This window comes from Haplochromis burtoni, unplaced genomic scaffold (assembly GCF_018398535.1).
Source record: "Haplochromis burtoni strain Fernald_Lab_line unplaced genomic scaffold, NCSU_Asbu1 Contig_9, whole genome shotgun sequence".
Lineage (NCBI taxonomy): Eukaryota > Metazoa > Chordata > Actinopteri > Cichliformes > Cichlidae > Haplochromis > Haplochromis burtoni.
The window spans coordinates 3004413-3022675 of NW_024582370.1; the positions used below are offsets into that span (position 1 = coordinate 3004413).

Genomic DNA, 18263 nt, shown 5'->3' on the forward strand with positions numbered 1-18263 from the left:
CACCACATACCCTCACTCCTCTCCCTCTTCCCTCATAAAATATCCAGCGGTCTCCCACTTGTTCACAAACCTGTGGAACTGCATACCTAAAGTAAGTTTCTCTCTCCTTTTTTTTAGTCTGATTAATTTTCCAAAGGAGTAAGAAAAAATACAATATATAAAATGCATAAATGCATTTAACTTACAGCATTTAGATTATTATTTCAAACTTAAAATTCCATATCACAAAAACATCAGCGTTTTGCTTTTTTGGGGCGTTTATATTCTGATGCATGTTAACATGAGTAGGGCTGTGAAAACATATTATCTCCCATATTTATTTTTGCATATTGGTCACACTTACAGTATTGAGATTATCACATAACTTTTATTTTTGAATACAATTTTTAAACAATGACATTATTTATTAAGGGAAAATGCTCCTGATGTCTTTACTCAGGTTATCTTTCCTTAATATTAAAATTTGTTTGATGATCTGAAACAGATTCGTGTTACAAATATGCAAAACATAAATCAGGAAGTGGGGGGACACTTTTTTACTGCACTGTGCCTATGGCCCACTTATGCAAACATGCACAGTGACAGTGGTAAAATGCGGCAGTGTTAGAAACACCTCTGGGAGCTTTCTCTTTTCCCCCTCCACTCCTCTGCACATGCCCAAACCATCTCAGCCTCCCTTTCTCTAACTTTGTCTCTAAACTGCTCAACCCGATCTGGTCGCTCCCAATGAAAATCTTCTGCTCTGCTACCTCCAACTTGGCCTCCTGTCTTTTTTGTCAGCACCATTGTCTCCAAACCATACATCTCCCTTTCATTCTTGCTGCTATCCTTCCGTCACAAATCACCCCTGAGTGCATTTCACTGAATATAATCAGAAATCAGGAATATTTAAAAAAAAAAAAAAAAAAAAAAGTTATCCTAGATAATATGCCTGGCAGAGTCTGGCCATGATCATTAATAATTAAAAGTTATAAATAGCATTAGAGCACATTATTAAAAACATTATTACAGTCTAATTTTGGTGGTAAATAATAAAACATTCACAGGATGTTGCTGTTACGTTAGTTCCTATACAACCAAGTTGTGGGCAGCTAATATAAACTCTCTGCAGTAGCTGCCACATAAGCATGCAGAAAATACACTTCCCAAAACATTCCAATGTCACCATAAAACAATGTGAGCAATTTATATTTTGTATTTTTTCACTACAGGCGATACCACACAACCCCCCACAGCATCCATTTTATCAATATTAATCCAGAGAGGCAACACTGACCTCTAGTGGACGTATATTTAACATGCAGCGTATGTCGCACACTGACACACGCTATTGAACACATGTAAAAGGCAGACACTACGCATGCAAATGAAATGTGACAGTCTGGGGACCTGGGATACGAGCTTTCCGACCAGTATAAAATAATAATGCTAGGAGTTACTTCCGCCTGGATCCCATAGTGCACACTGATGGGAGAGAAGTCCTCTCTCCCCCTGAATTTTTTCCATGCAAATGGCTGTTTAAAAAAAAATTAATAATAAGTTAATAAATAATTATTTTAAGAACAAGCTGCTGGTTGTTCAATGAATTTTCCATTTTCTCCCGTATGAACGCAGATAGATTTGTGACGTAGAAATGAGGACGAATGACGAAAGTGCGTGTGCTTCGTCTCAATTGGATGATGCACGGCCATGTACTAGGAAGTGATGCAAACTCGGGACCCTGTGCTAAAGAACCTAATCATAATTTATCACTTTCACTGACATTGACACCAAAAGGCACATTTTTAATAGAATATTATCGCAGTGATGAACTTTACTGTATAAGATTAGCATGATAATATACAACTGCTCTCTGTTCTATTTTGAAGAGGCAATACTGTAGACTGCCTTTTACTCTAGCCCAGTCCTATTCTGACATACCATGGCTCACCTTTCAGTTAAAAAAAAGAAAATAAAAATTTATAAAAGATGAGTGGGGACAGTTGAGACATGTTTTTCCACTTATCTCAGTTACTCAGAGACAGTTTGGGCTACACTGATCCAATTTGGATATATTAAGCGTATATCCCTGCTCTAATTACTTAAGTCCACTGAAAGATGAATATATACCTATCAATCACAATTGTGTTTTGATCTATGATATAAGATTGGGGGGGTCACAAGCAAAAGCATGGTGTTCTGAAAATAAGTATTGTATTGCAATGTTGAGTGCATCTAAGTGGGCTGTCTGGGGTCCTGTCATGCAACCTCACAGACATCTGGTTACATGGTAAAGCTTGTAAAATAAAAATACAAATAATGTATAGGCCTGCATCAATATACCCCAATTATCCACAATAATATTAGAAAACCACTAAACAGGAAGTCAGCTTTGGTCACATTACAATGCAGTGCTTTACTTACAAGTCTTTGGGTCTACCCATCTAAACACTGCTGCAATGCACACACCCCAGTAGCAAGTGCCTTTGTATAACTACTAGAGTTAAAGCGTGTCTGTAAAGACCGCGGGTACTTAGTTACAAAGTTATTATACAGTATTTGTAAGAATTAGTTTGAATTTACAACTTTAGCATCTGACTGTTTCATAACTGAAAGACAGGTTGCAATTCAGCTTTTTCCAAAAGCAATTCATGTTCTGCAGAAAAAAGATTCAAAATGCACTCAAACAGGTGGTGAACTCTGATTACTCATTCAGCCAAACACTAAGTTGTTGAATGACTGCTGAGCCATAAAGTTAAAATGCATACAGCTACCAGTGGGGATCCACTATGTAATTATTCCTTTTACAAGTTGATAATACTGGTATAACCATTGTGCTTATCCTCTTGTAAACTGCGGTTCTTATTTGTGAAATTATAGGATACCTACAAGTGTTTTTCAGTGAGGACTGTGTACATGTTCAACTTCACTACAGTGAAGTTCAATATTCAAACAACCGCAACTGAAAAAATAGCCAATCAAGTTGTAGAAGTGTTTTTAAAGCAGTGCCACTATTAAAGCATTAGATGGTATAAAGAGGATAGAAGTTTGGTATCCAGGGGTTGTAAAAAATTTCTATAACAAGCATGATTAGAGGCAGTAATCTGGACTCGTACCTAACAAATCATCACTAGCTTGAGATCAAGTTGCCTATGACGCATCTTTTTTTATTTAGGGTCGACAGTGAATATCCAAACATAACTCTTTATTCAAGTATTAAAATGTAAAGCACATTATTTTGAACAAAGTACAAGAGTCAACACAATTAGAAAAGCATAACTCAAACGTTTCCTTCACAATCAATGTGTAATACATGTCACTTCTCACACTTATCGCCTCTCCTCGGGCTCCTCCTTAGTTGTGTAATGCATAGAAATGTTTGCACAGTAGCTTTAGTAAACTACAATCCTGTGTCCCAAAAATATCTCAGTTGGTCCCTTAACTAAAATAAAGGGAATGACAACAAAATGAAAGTATCTGATGAACGGATCTGACCTAAATTAACTAAAGTGGCCGCTAGCCAAGCAAGTTACTGCACTTAGCAAATCACTTTCACACATATAGACTGATCGGTTCTGAGGGGTTTTCCAGCATTTGGAGTACAAGAATGTTTATGGTGAAGCTAATAACATTATTAGCGTTAGTATACATATCTTCATGAGCTGTGTAGCATTTGCACTGAAAGCCAGATAGTATAGCTACAAACATAATGCCGCTTGCCTATTAACTAACATCAAAATAAGCACAAACCTATGTACTATCCATCAGGAACATCATGCTTGATTTTTTTTTTTTTTAAATCAAAAAATCAATGTAAGAAAGGCACAACAAAATGAGATCAATATCCCAGCCTAAATTAGAATTATTGTTCTCGCACAATTTCTTTTTTCTCTCTCTCCACCGTGTATTTTAGAGTACTTATTTAGATAAATTAATTGAAAACAGTTACCTCATTTTAAATGAGAAGATTAGCAGGCAAACCTCCCAGTTTGACAGGAACAGAGGCATGGATATTTAAAGAGCTTTTGTGCCTACGATTTGGTTTAACTGGTCTATATGCCCTTAATATCTGACATCGTCATAAATCTGGTAATCAGAGTAGCACATTACTTACAACTGATGTAATGGGTTCAACACTTGGGAGACATCTTGAAATAACCAGCGTGACCAATGGGAAAAACCCAGTGGGAAGTCCAAATGCAAGTTAAAAAGGTGCTGCTATGAGACATCATTTAACATTCTTCCTGTTAAAGCGAAAATGAATGAAGGGTGAAGAAGACACACGAATGAAGCAATTGACATCACCTTGTAGCCACTTTGTAGGGGTTTGCCCCGAGCACTCTCAAAAGAGGAAGCAAAAACCGTTATTTCTACTTAAGTGAAAAACATACTTCCTTACCAAAGTGCCTGTGAGTGCTTTAGATTGCAACATCTTCAGAAAATTAATTCAGTTTATAGAAGCAGTGCTATCCTTGCGACATGAGCCATGTACTGTCCTTATAACGTGGAATTAGTAACAACTCAACAAACATTTCTGGGGGGGAGGGGGGGCAATTCAACAAAATATGTCTGCTTATATAAGAAATAAGATGATCCCCAGAGAAGAAATACACATTAATATAACATAAACGTTAACATTAAACTTAAGATTTCCTAAACAATATTAAGTACCATGAATTCCAACAAATCACAATGCTCTTAAATATGTGCGTCACATATCAGTCCCTGCTGCCAACAGTGGAAGCTGTAATACAAGGATGCACTGCACTCCCGAGTATTTTCTTCCACGTGTAGCACTGGGATAAACTGAAAATGAGCAAACTGAGGAAGTGAACTAGTGGAATGATATGGGCTCTGCTGCAGCATTAGACTCCTGTTTGCTGAGGTCTTTGTCTTCAGTCATCTTTTAAGAGACGGGCAGTCTCAAGAGCAAAACCTGGAGCTGAGTCATGTCCACCGCAAGGACAATCAGAAAGTCCTACAAAATCCTGGAAGAGCCTGTCGCTTTCCTGCCATCAGTCCGCTGTGATGCCCTTCTCTCTGAGCTCCTCTGTCACTCGCACCAAGTACGTGGGGTCAGGATAGCCGAAACTGTAAGAAGGAATAAAAAGCCATCACTGCGCCAGTATGAGTTCAAGCTCAAGTAATAGTGGCAACAACTGACAGCACATCTCTGTCAAGAACATGGATGAGATGCGTCACTAACTGTTCACCTCCAGCTGAAAGTGAGTACATACCAGCGTGGCCCGCCCCATATTGAGGTCTTGTGGTGAATGTCATTCCAGGTGATGACATTTTGCATGCCCGTAGTCATGGAGGTACCGATGGTGAAGATAAGGCGCTGTTCAAAGGCCCGGCGCAGCAGGCCCAGCACACGGTTCCCCTCAGGGCTGTCAGGGAGGTAGGCCACACGGTCTGTTCCTGGGTACCGCACACCCGGGTTGGGATGTTCTGGCTATTAAGAGTTAAAGTGTGATGAGCTTATAAACGCATAAATGGCTTTAAACAATCAAATGCCTCAGTTCTGGGGCACTGCTACACATCCAGGTCTTGTATTTTTAGCCATATTTCACACAGCAGGAATGTGTTTTTATATAATCTATTACAGCTACTTTGTAATTTTGACAGTTTCTTCAATCCAGGAGAGATTTTAGGAAACAATAAAGACAATCTTAAACCTTAATTTGATAAGAGATAAGGCACCTGTGGCACATTCTACCCCTTCTACTTGGCATCTGTTTCCTGGGAAGGTAAACCCCACAAAAGTGCAGTTTATTTTTTCAGGGGAATTCCAACATTGACACTTGTTTAAATTTCCTACTGTGTGGAAACCAACTTTCGTTGTCAACAGATGTTTTCTCAGCTCAAGTTTGACGTTTACACAGTAAGACACAGAAAAGCTGAATGCAATCTAGCGTGACAGGCTTTGGAGAGATTATGACCCTTATTATGTAGATTATCCTGCATCCTTAGAATAACCTTTTAAGGTTAATGAACTTCCCTCTGGAAACTGTAAATTTGTGGCTACATTAAAGGTCATTAAAGTCAAACAGCGAGACATCAGTCATGACAGAAAGAGTAAATATACGCGGTCAAACTGAGGAGAGAGACTGTCATCATATGTGCAATATGGTTTATTTTATGCCAAAGTAAGACTCTCTTACATAAATACACTCCTATTCTTAATTATTCACGGGAATTCTAATGATTAACAATGTTTAACAATCTGAATTATAAGTCCAACAAATTTCTTTACACACACACACAAATGATTACTAAAACTTTTTCCCCTGAGTTGCATCTACTGTCCGCATCTACTCACCGACTGTAAGCCAGGAGGGAAGCTGTAGATGATGCAGATACACCCATAGCCTTCATGGCCAGGAAGCTCCAGATCAGGATCTCGCTCTACAATCATCGAGCCATTGGCAGGCTGATTCCCAATCAGCTGCCCATACACCAGCCGACAGACGGGACACGCTTTCTTCACTTTAAAGGCTTGATCCAGGCAACAGCGACAGAAAGAATGGCCACATTTTTCCAGGGTAGTCTTCTCCACTATGTCCCCCATGCAGATCGAGCAAGTATTACTGTCCTCGGTTTCACCGTGGGAAGCCATGCTGGAGTCCACATCTTTCCTCTGGGCAGCCTCGTGGAGCATGACGCACGCCTCCTCGTCAACAGGCTTCTTTAACCTCTGCTGCTGTCTCTGGGAGCGCCGAGGCTGGGGAGGTGGAGGCTGGAGCAGGCTCCCCTCTCCGTTCTGCTCCAGGACTCCCACACAGGGCAGCAGAGCCCTCTTCCTCTTGGATCCCCCCTCCTGTTTGCTCATTTCTTTCCGGGCACAACGGCATAAGTCAATGAAAGCTTTTCGCGTCTCGCTGGAGATGGGTCCATCCATCACACCAGCCCCGACGCTCCTCGAGCCTTCCACCGGCTGCAGCCGAACAGCACAGCAGCCCCCCCTCTCTCCTCGCCTAATGATACCAGCACTCATCCCCTGCTTGTGCTGGAAGTCAATGAGCCAGGGCCGCCCAGCTGCAGTCAGGTAATCCCACACTGCCTGTGAAACCAGCACCTCATCACTGCCCTGGCCAGCACTCACACTCATCTCATCAGAGGAAACTGCACAGAGAGGCACATGAAAGTCATCAGTGTTTGAGCAGCAGAAGCAAGTTCAAACAAAAAGTGTTGCACCACGCTTTTTCATAAGCATTCATCTTTTAATGAGACATGGCCGCAGGAGTCTTTTCACCTGTGCTGTTTTGTGCTTTTCTATATAATTTAGGCGCTCAGGCACACGCACATAAAACCACCATAGCACTCGCTGTGTTTTGCCTGCAGTGTATCTGTGCATGAGAAATTAATCTACGTCTATTTGCAGCGGATTCAGAAAGAAACATAACAGCGTCGCGGCACTGCTGAAGACGTATCAGCTGTTCCCAAATTCAGACTGTAAACAAGGGAAACTTAATCCCGTCACACGCGCGACAACATGAGGGGGGGGGGAAGCCCACTGACAGCGGGGGCCACACGCAACAAAAACACTTGAGAGTGACACTTGTTTTGTGGTGAAAGGGTTACCTTGTGATCCCATAAATTCCTTCAATCGCGAATAAAGCGTCCTGTTGAACAGAGAAAGAGAGGAAGAGACTGAAGCACTGGAATAAACGTAATCACAGCTGCTCGCCGATATTTACACTGAGGCATTCTCCACCGCGGCGGCAGCGATATCGCAACATTAGCTTAGCCTCGCACACATTTAGCTTGAACATTTAGCTAGCCTAAGTGTCTCCACCACACCAACCCCTCCACCTCGATCACTTCGACACCTCACCCTTTGCCGTAGCTCGTCGCTGCCTGTCAGGGAGGTTTCTGGCTGGATTAAAGAGCACTGAGCTCCATCGGAGGAGGCCTGTGTTGTTGTAGTTCTTAGTTATTGTTGTTGTTAAATCTGACGTGCTGCTGCAGTTAAGCTAATCTTTTTGTAGTCAAGACATGATTCACATCTCTGAAGGATTTAAAACGGACGTTCCCCAAACCCTGCGCCTCCTCTTGTCAGTCACGCCTGTGTTTGCCTTCCTCATACGTCCTTGGCGTAACACGGAGTAAATAGCATTTGTAGTTGCTCTTCTTATCTGGCTCCGAGCACACTAGCCGTGTGTTCGCCTTTTAAAGTCAGATAATTTGTTTCTCCTCTTCATTCTGCCCGCTTGTGTCTGAGCTTTCTAATGTAAACGTGCCCTTTCTGTTTAACGCGTGGCAGCAAACATTATTAAGGAAACTAGGACCTACGAGAAAATGTGACCAGGAAGCTCGTCACTAAGCTGACGTGATTGGCTGACAAATGGTGTGTGTGTGTTTAATAATGTGATTCATTCTGTAATGTCATGATTATCAGCTTTTATGATAACAGAAGAATACATGGAGCATGACAGCTTCTATGTGATAATTTATTTATTAATGTCACAGTTTAGAATGTTCTGTATACTACAAATAACAATACTGATATCTGTCTACTTATCTGTCTAATCTAACTGGATATCTTATCCAGTTTAGGGTCTTGGGGGAGGATAAGGTAAGAATTCGGATGCACACTGGACAGGTTGCCAGGGCTAACACAGGGTTAGAAAAACAATGTAGTAAGCATATGCACCAGTAACAATATATTATTTGGAACATAGTCATCATTTACTATTCATCCTGTGGTTACTAAACAATGCAAAACTCTTGAGCCATCCTTCATTTGTTTATATTTTTTATCTACGAGAATAAATGGCAAATAGATCATATTTAATAATGTGCTTATTAGAGCAGCTATTTTATTACCAATATCAAAACATTAATTAAAGAAATCCCTTCTCTTGTGCTTATAATAAGGTTACACGTTTTTCTTTTACTTGCCTGTGTTTATAATTTTTCTGAACATTAACCAAGATCTGAGATCAGGGTTGCATTAATGGGAGATGACAGTAATCCGCCATCATCCTGTCATGAATTTACTCTGTCCTTAATGAGGCAGCAACACGGAGCCTGTTAAAGGAATTATTAGCCCTCACAGAGAGGAAAAGATAAGGCAACTCACTGCTCGCAGAGATGACTGAGGAGATACACCACATTAAACATCTGTTCATTTTCATTACAACACTTTCTTGCCAATTTATCAATTAAACAGCTATTGAGTCTATAGACATCAATCAGCATCTGTTCGTAGAACAGGAATAGAAAACATCAGTTTCCTATTCACTGTGATAATAAAGGTTTCCTTTAAGCCTAAATATGTCTTATAAAATACAGCTCAATATTATTAACCAATAAAAGTGAGCCCTTTGACATTTCTCTTATTCTATATAATTTTTACTTGTTTTCTTTAAGCTAATTTGTATATTAGTTCTGTTTCTTGGCGTTCTATCTTTCTGAAATAGATAGCTCCATTGACTCCATCAAACAGATCACAAGTAAACTTCTGACTTTAAAGATTTTTCCTGTGTGACAGGAATACATACGATCCTTGAGAAACTGGGACTATTGTGGAGGTCTGCACTAAAAAGCTTGTAAAGAGATCAAATTAATATTGAGCAGAACTGAATTTAGCATTTTGGTTCAGCCCTCTGCATCAGTCTCAGTTTCTCATTAATTAATTCCCACCCCTGTTAAAAAGGAACAAGCAATGTGCTTAAGAAATACAGTGTTTTTACAATATCACAGTCTCTATCCTTCTTCTTTTCACTTTATGTAGGTTTGTGTATGAATGAATAATGAATGAATGAATTATGATATGTGTGCTTTCAATAAAATGAAGTCACACGAGACACTAACACACGTTTACAGATCTACACATACGATACTTCACATTTTCAAATAAATGTTGATTTAAAAGTTGAAGTAAGTTTTCATCTTCCACTTAAAACAACAGTGGACGCAAGGGCATAAAGATCCTTCTCCAGACTGATGTATGGTGCACAGTTCACGAAAAAGGCTTTCAGTGAAACAAAAATTCTAATATAAGTTTAATAAAAATAAAAAATAGAAAAAACATGTCAGCTGCTTCCTTCTTTGTCTAAATTTCCACAAACTGCTTCAGGTGAATATCTGCGATAATGGCTACCCGTCCAAGGTGTACCACCATCTAAAGAGGTTGGAAGGTTTTGTTTTGTTCACTGTCCAACTGCTGCTACAGCAGCGAAACAGAGCATCATGAAGCAAAGTAATGCAAACAGTTCTTAAAACCATCGCCCTTAAACTGTACTGCGATGGTGACTGCCTTTGCTTTTTAATTTCTTTTTAAGACAAGATGAGATTTATATGTTTAAAATATAGTCATATCTTGCTGAAGACACCATGCCTTTGAGCACAGTGACTAATGGGTCATTATTCACTGAGACTGGGGCAGCTCCAAGCTTTGTGCACCTGGCCTTTTATTTCTGCAATATTAAATCTCAAAAGGGTTTTTAGTATTACACGTGTCATTTTAATGCTTTCTTCATGAAAATTGTCTCGGAGAATGACACAGATACTTTATTGCTCTGAAGAATAATACATAAATGATAGACTACAGCAGAATTACCAAACCATTATGAAAAAGTAATCAAAGCCCTCTATAAATCCAGCCATGGGGGGCCACAAGCCAGTGCTGGTCCAAAGCCCGGATAAATGAAGAGGGTTGTGGCAGGAAGGCATCTGACATAAAAATCATTGCCAAATCAAGAATGAGATTCCCATACTGGATTGGTTGGAGCCTTGGTTAACAATGACACTGAAAACTGTGCTAATGTTGGCAAGACAAAAGAAGGAGAGAAGGGGAAGTGTGTTTGGAAGGTAGGCTATCTTGTAAAAGGAAAAGACAAAGACCACAGAAAAGATTAATGAATGCAGTGAAGGAGTGGACACAATAAGATGCTAGAGATACGGTGATTATGGAAGCAGCCAGAAGAAGAAGAATCAAAACCCTCAATGACTGTTTACATTGTTCAGAGATTTAATGTGCACCAGCTTACTGTGCGCAGCTTTAAAATAACGTTTTGTTTTGTTTGTTTGTTTGTTTTTACATTAATTACATCTAAAGCACATTCAACCATTTTTTGCAACATACTTGTCAGGCCATTAAAGGCGATCAGGACTGTAAAAAGGAAAGAAACTGGCTTTAAAACTCACAAAAAAACAAATTATAGCTTATTATCTGGCAGAAAAACTAGAAAGATAAGAAACAAACTATTGTTAGATCATCATTTCTTTAAAAATCATTAACTCACAAAATAGCTTTAGGTAGATGAAAAAAATTGCAATATTGAATTGAAAGTGTTGATAGTGTCTACTCTATCAATCTACAAAATAAAGTACATCCTGTCCCTTACATTTCATCATCAATTTCATCATCCACTTACAGGTCTCAAAACTAGATAAATACAACTTCAGATAGACAGCAATCCATGACATATTATACTGTGCCATTATTTAACAAAACTATGCCAACATGCAGAAGCACTGTGTGAAAAACACAGATGAACTCAGTACCTTGTAGATCATGGCTGGTAGAAATGACTTGAAGTTTACTGTCAGATGTTTTTTCAGTCTCTCGCATAGTTACAGATGAATTTATGCCCTCTCGTTTTTACAATACTGCTTCAGTTCATTGAGGTTTGTGGTTTAAGCTTGCCCAAAATTGGGTCATGCAACAGAACAATGAGTCCAAGCACAGCAGCACATCTACAACATGGCTGGGAAAGAGAAAAAAAAGATAATCAAGATGCTTTAGTGGCTCTGTCAAAATCCAGACTTCAACCAAGTGAAATTCTGTAGTGCAGCTGCATGAGGCATGACTGAATTTTGGCAAGACTTTAGCCGTCAGGCGGACAGATTTGCATTTTGGTATACCATGAACTCCCCCATTGTTGCCTTAATGAGTGCAAGGTGTGCAGGTCGTGTGGTTGCAAAATAAAAGCACCTCAACAACCATGCTTGAAAGTTGGTATGAGACATTTGTGCTAATATGCTATGTTTGGTTTTCTCCCAACGTTGTGCTTTAGGCCATTTTGGTCAAACCTCTCCACTTTGGTCTCTCCGGCCCAAAAGACATTGTTCTCGAAGTCTTGTGGTTTATTCAGGTGTAATTTTGCAAACCTCCGTATTTTTCTAATTGTACTGTCGCGAACATTTAACCTGCAAATAGAGTCTGAGTAGCATTTGGGGTTTTTGCAATTTATCTGAGCATTGCATCATATGACTTTGAGGTGAAGTTGCTGGAACTTCCTGGGAAGATTGTTAACTGTCTTGGGTGCTGGAACACCCATTCCTGGGAAGATTGGCAACTGTCTTGGGTGCTGGAACACCCATTCCTGGGAAGATTGGCAACTGTCTTGGGTGTTTTCCACTTGTGAATAATCTTTCACACTGTAGAATAATGAACTTTAGATTGTTTGAAAATGGTCTTATAACCCCTCCTAGGCTGATGGGAAGCAGCAGTTGCTTAAGATCATTGCTGACACCTTGCATCCTTAGAATTGTGTAAACAAACACGTGAATGCTCCACACCAGAAAAATGCCCAAACCTCTGCTTTTACAGAGACGCTCACATTTAAAGGTGATCAATTTGTCAAGTGCATTTATTAACAGCACCAAGCTGCTACTTACACTTTTAATTCTTATGGAAACAGTAATAGTGTGCTTACTTTTTCACACACTACCTTAACCTTTGTTAAATAAATAATGACATAGTGTAATATGATATATTTTGTTGTTTATATGACAATGTTTTTACCCAATTTTAGGACCTGCTAAGAACCAGATTACTTTTGTTAAAGCCTAATACAAAAAAAACTGACAAATGAGTGTACATTCAGTAAAAACTTCATACAGCAATCCCTCCTTCTTTGCTTCCACTGCCTCCTATTAGATCCATGGAATCAGCTGTTCATAGTCTACCACACCTTAATAAGCTGGAGTGAATGAAGGACTGTACTGTCACCAGTAACCTATACCCTTCAGCAGAATACATGAGGCATGCAAAATGCACCATTACTGTCTGATTCACATAGCTCCCCTTTCAAATATTAACTACCTAACTTCACTGCTTCTGTCCCACGCATTCAGAAGCTGCAGGCATTGTTATTCTACCCGTTATCATCAGTGTCATCTGTGGCTCCGTCCTCAGTGAACACTCATATGACTGTGTTGTCCTCTTCTTTCCATCCACTGGCTTTTGTTCTATTTGTGTTTTTTCTGGCAGCTGCCAAGCCTCATACTGGCTATACTGCCTCTCTCCTCTCCTGTTCAAGTACAACTGCTTGAAGCAGCTCCCAAAGTGACATCAGCTAGCCACTGATTACATCCCCCGATGGCCTTCTGTCAGTTTTCATGTGATTTTCTGTGAGCTTAAGTGCTTTAGTTTACAAAGAAAGCCACTACAAGTAAAACACAGAAGTAGCAGGTGCATATGACACCCTCTATTCCCATGGGCCTAAAAAGCTGTGCTTCACTATGATTCATAGCCAAGGACAATGCTAGAAAGTCATCTATCGAGCAAGCTGTGAAGCTAGATGCTTTGGTTTCCACCACTGTATCTCGGCCATTTCTTGTCTGTTTTGTAGTAAGATAGGTGTCACTACATTCACTCCTTCAAAAAAAAATTTTTCTCATATTTTAACTTTGTGTATGAGTCTTTTGTGTGTATTGTAGCATGACGGGAGGAGTACTTTGTGTGAAGACTCCATTTCTATCCAACGTTTGCTAACATGAGCAAAGCATTTGCAGTGAACCTCTCCTGAGAGGTGGTTTGTGTCCCGTTAATCGCACTGTACCAAAATTGGCTGCAAATTGATGGCACTCAAACAATCATTCTTAATGAAGCGAGCAGGTGAAATTAAGTGGGGGCTGCATTAGGAAGGTCATCCAGCATAAAAAATAATCTACCAAATCAAACATGTGGAGCTGCCTAGTGACACCTTGTGAATAAGGAAGTAGCTTTTATTCCCTTATTCACTTTTATGTTTTAGTTTTTTTACTGAGAGGTCAATTTTGCCTGTAGAACACTTCTACTTTAAGGATTTACAGCTATATGCTATAGAACATCATCGCTTGATGAAGGCATATAAAATAAGAATGAAGCTTTCCAGTCTAAAACCCTGCATTATTTGTAATGACCAGCAGGAGGGAGAATCCACTGCATGGAAGCTTGTTTACACCAGTGAGGGAAAAAGAAACATTTTGATTGGCAGAGCTAAGTTTAACTTTAATGTTATCTCAAAATGTTGAGATAACTCAAAATTTTCCCAAATTTTTGACTTATCCATGGCAATTGTTTTTAAGTTGAACAAACAAGCTTCTATAGGTCACATATGAAGGGACCCGAGATTTATTTTACTAGACTGCTATACAGTTTCTATATAGTTTCAAGTTATTTTTTACTCACTCACTCAAACTTGTAAGAAAATAACTTGAAATTAAAAAAAAAAAAACTCAAATAACTGCCGCCAATATACCCAGTGCATTGGTTGCTTCGTGCATGGCCGGTAACATTATCACAGAGTCACTTCTATTTATGCCGTTACAGCACAGGTAACCAAAGTACTCTCCTGAATGATACATGTAGCCACTCAGACAATACCTCCACATCAGCACTGATATAGGAGCAGAAGAAGTCAAAACCAGAAGCAAAGAAAATTGCAGTTCAAGTTTTTGTTCAACCTTGAGACATTGGGGGGGGGGAGAGTATACATATATTTACAAAAAACTTGAATTTTACAGTCTTTATTTATCAGATATCAGATTTATTGGTCTAGCCTTCACAGTTACGTCATGAGCTCTCTTGGTGGAGTGAAACTCTGCCGTCTGCTCCTTGCTATCTAAAATATAACCGGATGCTGGCTTCTGTTTAATTTTGTTTTGAAAACTTCTGTTTAATCCGTTTTCTGTTTTATTCAGCTGTGTGAAAAGCCCCGGAGGAACCCTCCTGAGGGATTAATAAAGTTTTATTTAATCTAATCTAATCTAATCTAATAACTTTAATCTCAGACAAACCGATTTACTCACGAACAATTAAAACACTGACAAAAGCAAAACAATAACATGTTTAAGTTATTTAAGTGACTTAACCATGTTTAACCTGAGTAGCGAAAGACCGCAGGGGTTTGAAAACGATGTGCCGGGAGTTCGCTGTTCTCGCCGGCTCAGATATTTGAAGTTTACACAGCTACATTCTCGCCAGAAAATATGTTAAAAGTTTATTTTGCGACCCAGAAAGAGTAATAAGAGTAATATTAAAACTAAGTAGCTGCAGTAGTAGTAGCCATTGTTGGAAACTGGAATTGGCTGGGCCAGTCTGGGATATGGTTTTTTAATTTTGTTGTCCAGGTGGAAAATCAGGAGAAAATCGGGAGAATGGTGGCTACGGGAGATTTTCGGGAGGGGTACTGAAATCCCAGATTCTCCGGGAAAAATCAGGAGGGTTGGCAGTGACAGCAGTACAGCGTACCATGTAAAAAAAAAAACGGCGCATGACCTACAGAAATGGCAGCTACCGACAGCAGACGTGACACCAACTTAAATGTCACCTCTGTTGTCCAGTGCCAGCAGCACCACACAGAGGGTGTAAAATGGCCCTTAAATAAACAATGGGCCATGTCCATCTTTTATATACAGTCTATGGTTGTGCCAGAAATGGTCAGCTACTACTACGACGTGTGAACTCAAAGCAGTAATTGCTGTAAAGTTTAAAGTGACAGTGAAAGCACTGGTTTGCACCTTGAGCAGCTCGCCCAGTTACAACAATCAATTAGTTTTCATAGTGACCCAGTTATCCTATTACTGTAGAACTCAAGGAAGCCTGCTTTCATCGAGTTGTAAAACTCATAAAGGTATGGAGTGTCCTCGCTCGCCATCAGGTAGGACGACATTATTCAGGTGGTGGAGCTCTTTCACTGCTCTGGTTCCATGAGTATACTCTTTCTAGAATAATCTCCGGCGGCTTCGATCTGCCGAACACCGTGCTCACGTTCCAAATACCGGACGTCACGAGAGAACGTGAAAAACACGCGATATTTCCAGAGACACCAGTGCATATGTTGTAAACCCGAGTTAACTGTTTAGTTGTCAGTAGTCATTTTTGCCGGGCACTACTGCCAGACAACAGTGTGAATACCGTGGTTCTTCGAGGGAGCTTAAATTGCTAAAACAGTGAATATGTAAGTCTTGATTTACGGTGTTTACCTGGTAACTAACTAGCTACTTGTTAGTGCGGATCACCCACCTCATACTAGCTAAGTGAGCTAGCACACGAGTTAGCCTCAGCAGTTCAGCCGTACTTAACACTGTTGCCGAGACAAAAAGGCACAGCTCTTCGTTAACGCCACAGGCTACAACTTTCCATCAATTTACTGTATTTTTGCACAATCCTGTCTCAAACTCCTAAACGTGATCTTGCATTGTTTATGGACCTGACAACAGCTCAGTCATCGTTAGCTAGCATGCTAATGTCAACGAACATGACAAGGGTAATGCTAAGAGTGGAAAAGCATGGTGTCACGCTCCGGGGTATTCACTTTAAGCTAACATAAGCTAACACGCACTTTCACTTTAAATGTGATTGCAAGACATTCTTCTCTTAACCCTGTGAAACAATGGCCTCAGTGTGGTTCACATCTAGCAATGGCGGATTATGGTAGTATTACCCGAAACCTTTCAAGTGCGATAATCTAATTGTACCTCCGATATAGATATATATCTCAACAAGTGCATAGTTTGGCTTAAAAGATATTGTAAACTTTTTATTGGCCAACAAGTATTACTATAGGACGGATAAAGAGGGCGTTTGGGAGGCCTACGTGCTAATCTCAATGAATGAGTTACGCCTTTCTCAATTCCACAGTGTGGGTACTGCACCCTATACACGTGGGCCATGATCTTATAATGCCCACACTAGGCAGTGGAAATATGAGATCAGAGAGATGCATTGGTTGTTTTGGATTGTCTTAATGTTCATTTTTCATTTTTGTTCTTGGTGTATAGGCAGCCTGCAGCAGCCAAGTGGTATGACAGACGAGAGTCTGTCTTTATAGAGTTTTGCATGGAGGACAGTAAAGATGTGCAAGTAATCTTTGACAAGTCAAAATTCACTTTCAGGTAATTTGCATTGTTAGCATATTAAATGATGACATTGTTAAAACCCTGTTTGCTAAAAGTGTCTTTAAAAAAGTCTTTCATTTCATCTTACAGCTGTGTCAGTGGAACAGATGATATCAAACACCAGAATACAGTGGAGCTTTTTGGGGAGATTGACCCTAAAGTAAGTTTTTAACTTGTGCAGACAGTTCAGGTTGGACCCTGCGTTTCATTGTTAGGAAACCTTCACCAGTTTCTCCTTCTGATATACAGGAATCCAAACACAGACGCACTGACAGGTCTGTGTTGTGTTGTTTACGAAAAGCAGATCCTGGGAAGTCATGGCCAAGACTTACCAAAGACAAGGCAAAGGTAACTCTCAGCAGTATAACATTTACAAAAACTCAGAACACATCAAAATCTCATAGTATACATTATTACCTTATTGTTAACATTGTCAGTTACATTGACCCTCAAAGAGGTAAGATCAGGGTTTCAGTTGAAAGGTGGAGCATGTAATGCATATGTAATTTTTTTTTTTTTTTTTAAATGGAAGTAGGTTTAAGAGTAAATGACATTTTTGGGAGAATCAGGTTGTTCATCTTTCATTCAATAAAAGAATTAAGAAAAAGGAAGTAGATAGGGGTTCGTCTCCATCAGGTTGCACTTTTATTAAGTATTTTACAACTTGCAACTTACTGTTTAAAAATAAAATAAAATGACTCCACAGTTTCATCTGCTCCGCTATGAAGGACTGTATTATAAACAGTAAGCTCTCTGTTGCACAAACAGTTTGAAACCATTTCCACATTACCCCGAGCATTGTTCTGTTTTTAAAAAAAAAAAAACCTAAGTAAATATCAAAATTATAAAGTGACTGAATTTTAAACTTTGGCTAACCAAAACATTTTAATCTACTTGCTTTTAGTGCAACTGGCTAAGTGTGGATTTCAATAATTGGAAAGACTGGGAAGATGACTCAGATGAGGACTTGTCAAGTTTTGATAAATTCTCAGAGGTAAGTGTGTCAAACATGCACAGTCTGCTCATTGTTTGACTATGTTCAGCTAAACTGACATGTTGATTTGTGTCCTGCACCTTCCTCCAGATGATGAATAGCATGGGTGGGGATGATCTACCAGATTTAGATGGAGCAGATGAGGAGGTATAATATTTGTTTGTTTTATATA

At 39.6% G+C, this 18263-nt stretch overlaps 2 protein-coding genes across 4 annotated transcripts in view; one reads left to right on the forward strand and one right to left on the reverse strand.

Moving 5' to 3' along the window:
* Positions 1 to 3166: 3166 nt before the first annotated feature.
* On the reverse strand, positions 3167 to 8294 carry dtx3 (deltex E3 ubiquitin ligase 3). 3 transcript variants are annotated; one of them, XM_005914814.3, is made up of 5 exons: positions 7817 to 8294; positions 7564 to 7604; positions 6302 to 7104; positions 5217 to 5434; positions 3167 to 5070 (listed from the first exon to the last, which is right to left on the reverse strand). In XM_005914814.3, exons 2-5 carry the CDS (start codon positions 7574 to 7576, stop codon positions 4995 to 4997), a joined length of 1110 nt encoding a protein of 369 aa, XP_005914876.1. In that variant the 5' UTR covers positions 7577 to 7604; positions 7817 to 8294; the 3' UTR covers positions 3167 to 4994. The 3 variants fall into 3 exon arrangements, with proteins under 3 accessions (XP_005914876.1, XP_005914877.1, XP_042083909.1); XM_005914815.3 differs by lacking the exon at positions 7564 to 7604; XM_042227975.1 differs by having other exon boundaries at positions 7564 to 8294.
* A 7697-nt stretch (positions 8295 to 15991) lies between these two features.
* Positions 15992 to 18263, forward strand: part of ptges3a (prostaglandin E synthase 3a (cytosolic)) — a 3839-nt gene continuing 1567 nt past the window's right edge. Inside the window, exons 1-6 of the mRNA XM_005914818.3 lie at positions 15992 to 16157; positions 16981 to 17094; positions 17188 to 17257; positions 17347 to 17445; positions 18002 to 18091; positions 18182 to 18238. Of these exons, the coding sequence (XP_005914880.1) occupies positions 16156 to 16157; positions 16981 to 17094; positions 17188 to 17257; positions 17347 to 17445; positions 18002 to 18091; positions 18182 to 18238 (432 nt within the window). The 5' untranslated portion in view covers positions 15992 to 16155. The remainder of the gene's footprint in view (positions 16158 to 16980; positions 17095 to 17187; positions 17258 to 17346; positions 17446 to 18001; positions 18092 to 18181; positions 18239 to 18263) is intronic.

Bases quoted from the DNA above. Each gene is read 5' to 3' on its own strand.
- dtx3 (XM_005914814.3), bottom strand. The intron at 5,435-6,301 runs GTGAGTAGATGC...AACTCTTAATAG, and splicing joins TCCCTCCTGGCTTACAGTCG to CCAGAACATCCCAACCCGGG. The intron at 5,071-5,216 runs GTATGTACTCAC...TCCTTCTTACAG, and splicing joins ATATGGGGCGGGCCACGCTG to TTTCGGCTATCCTGACCCCA.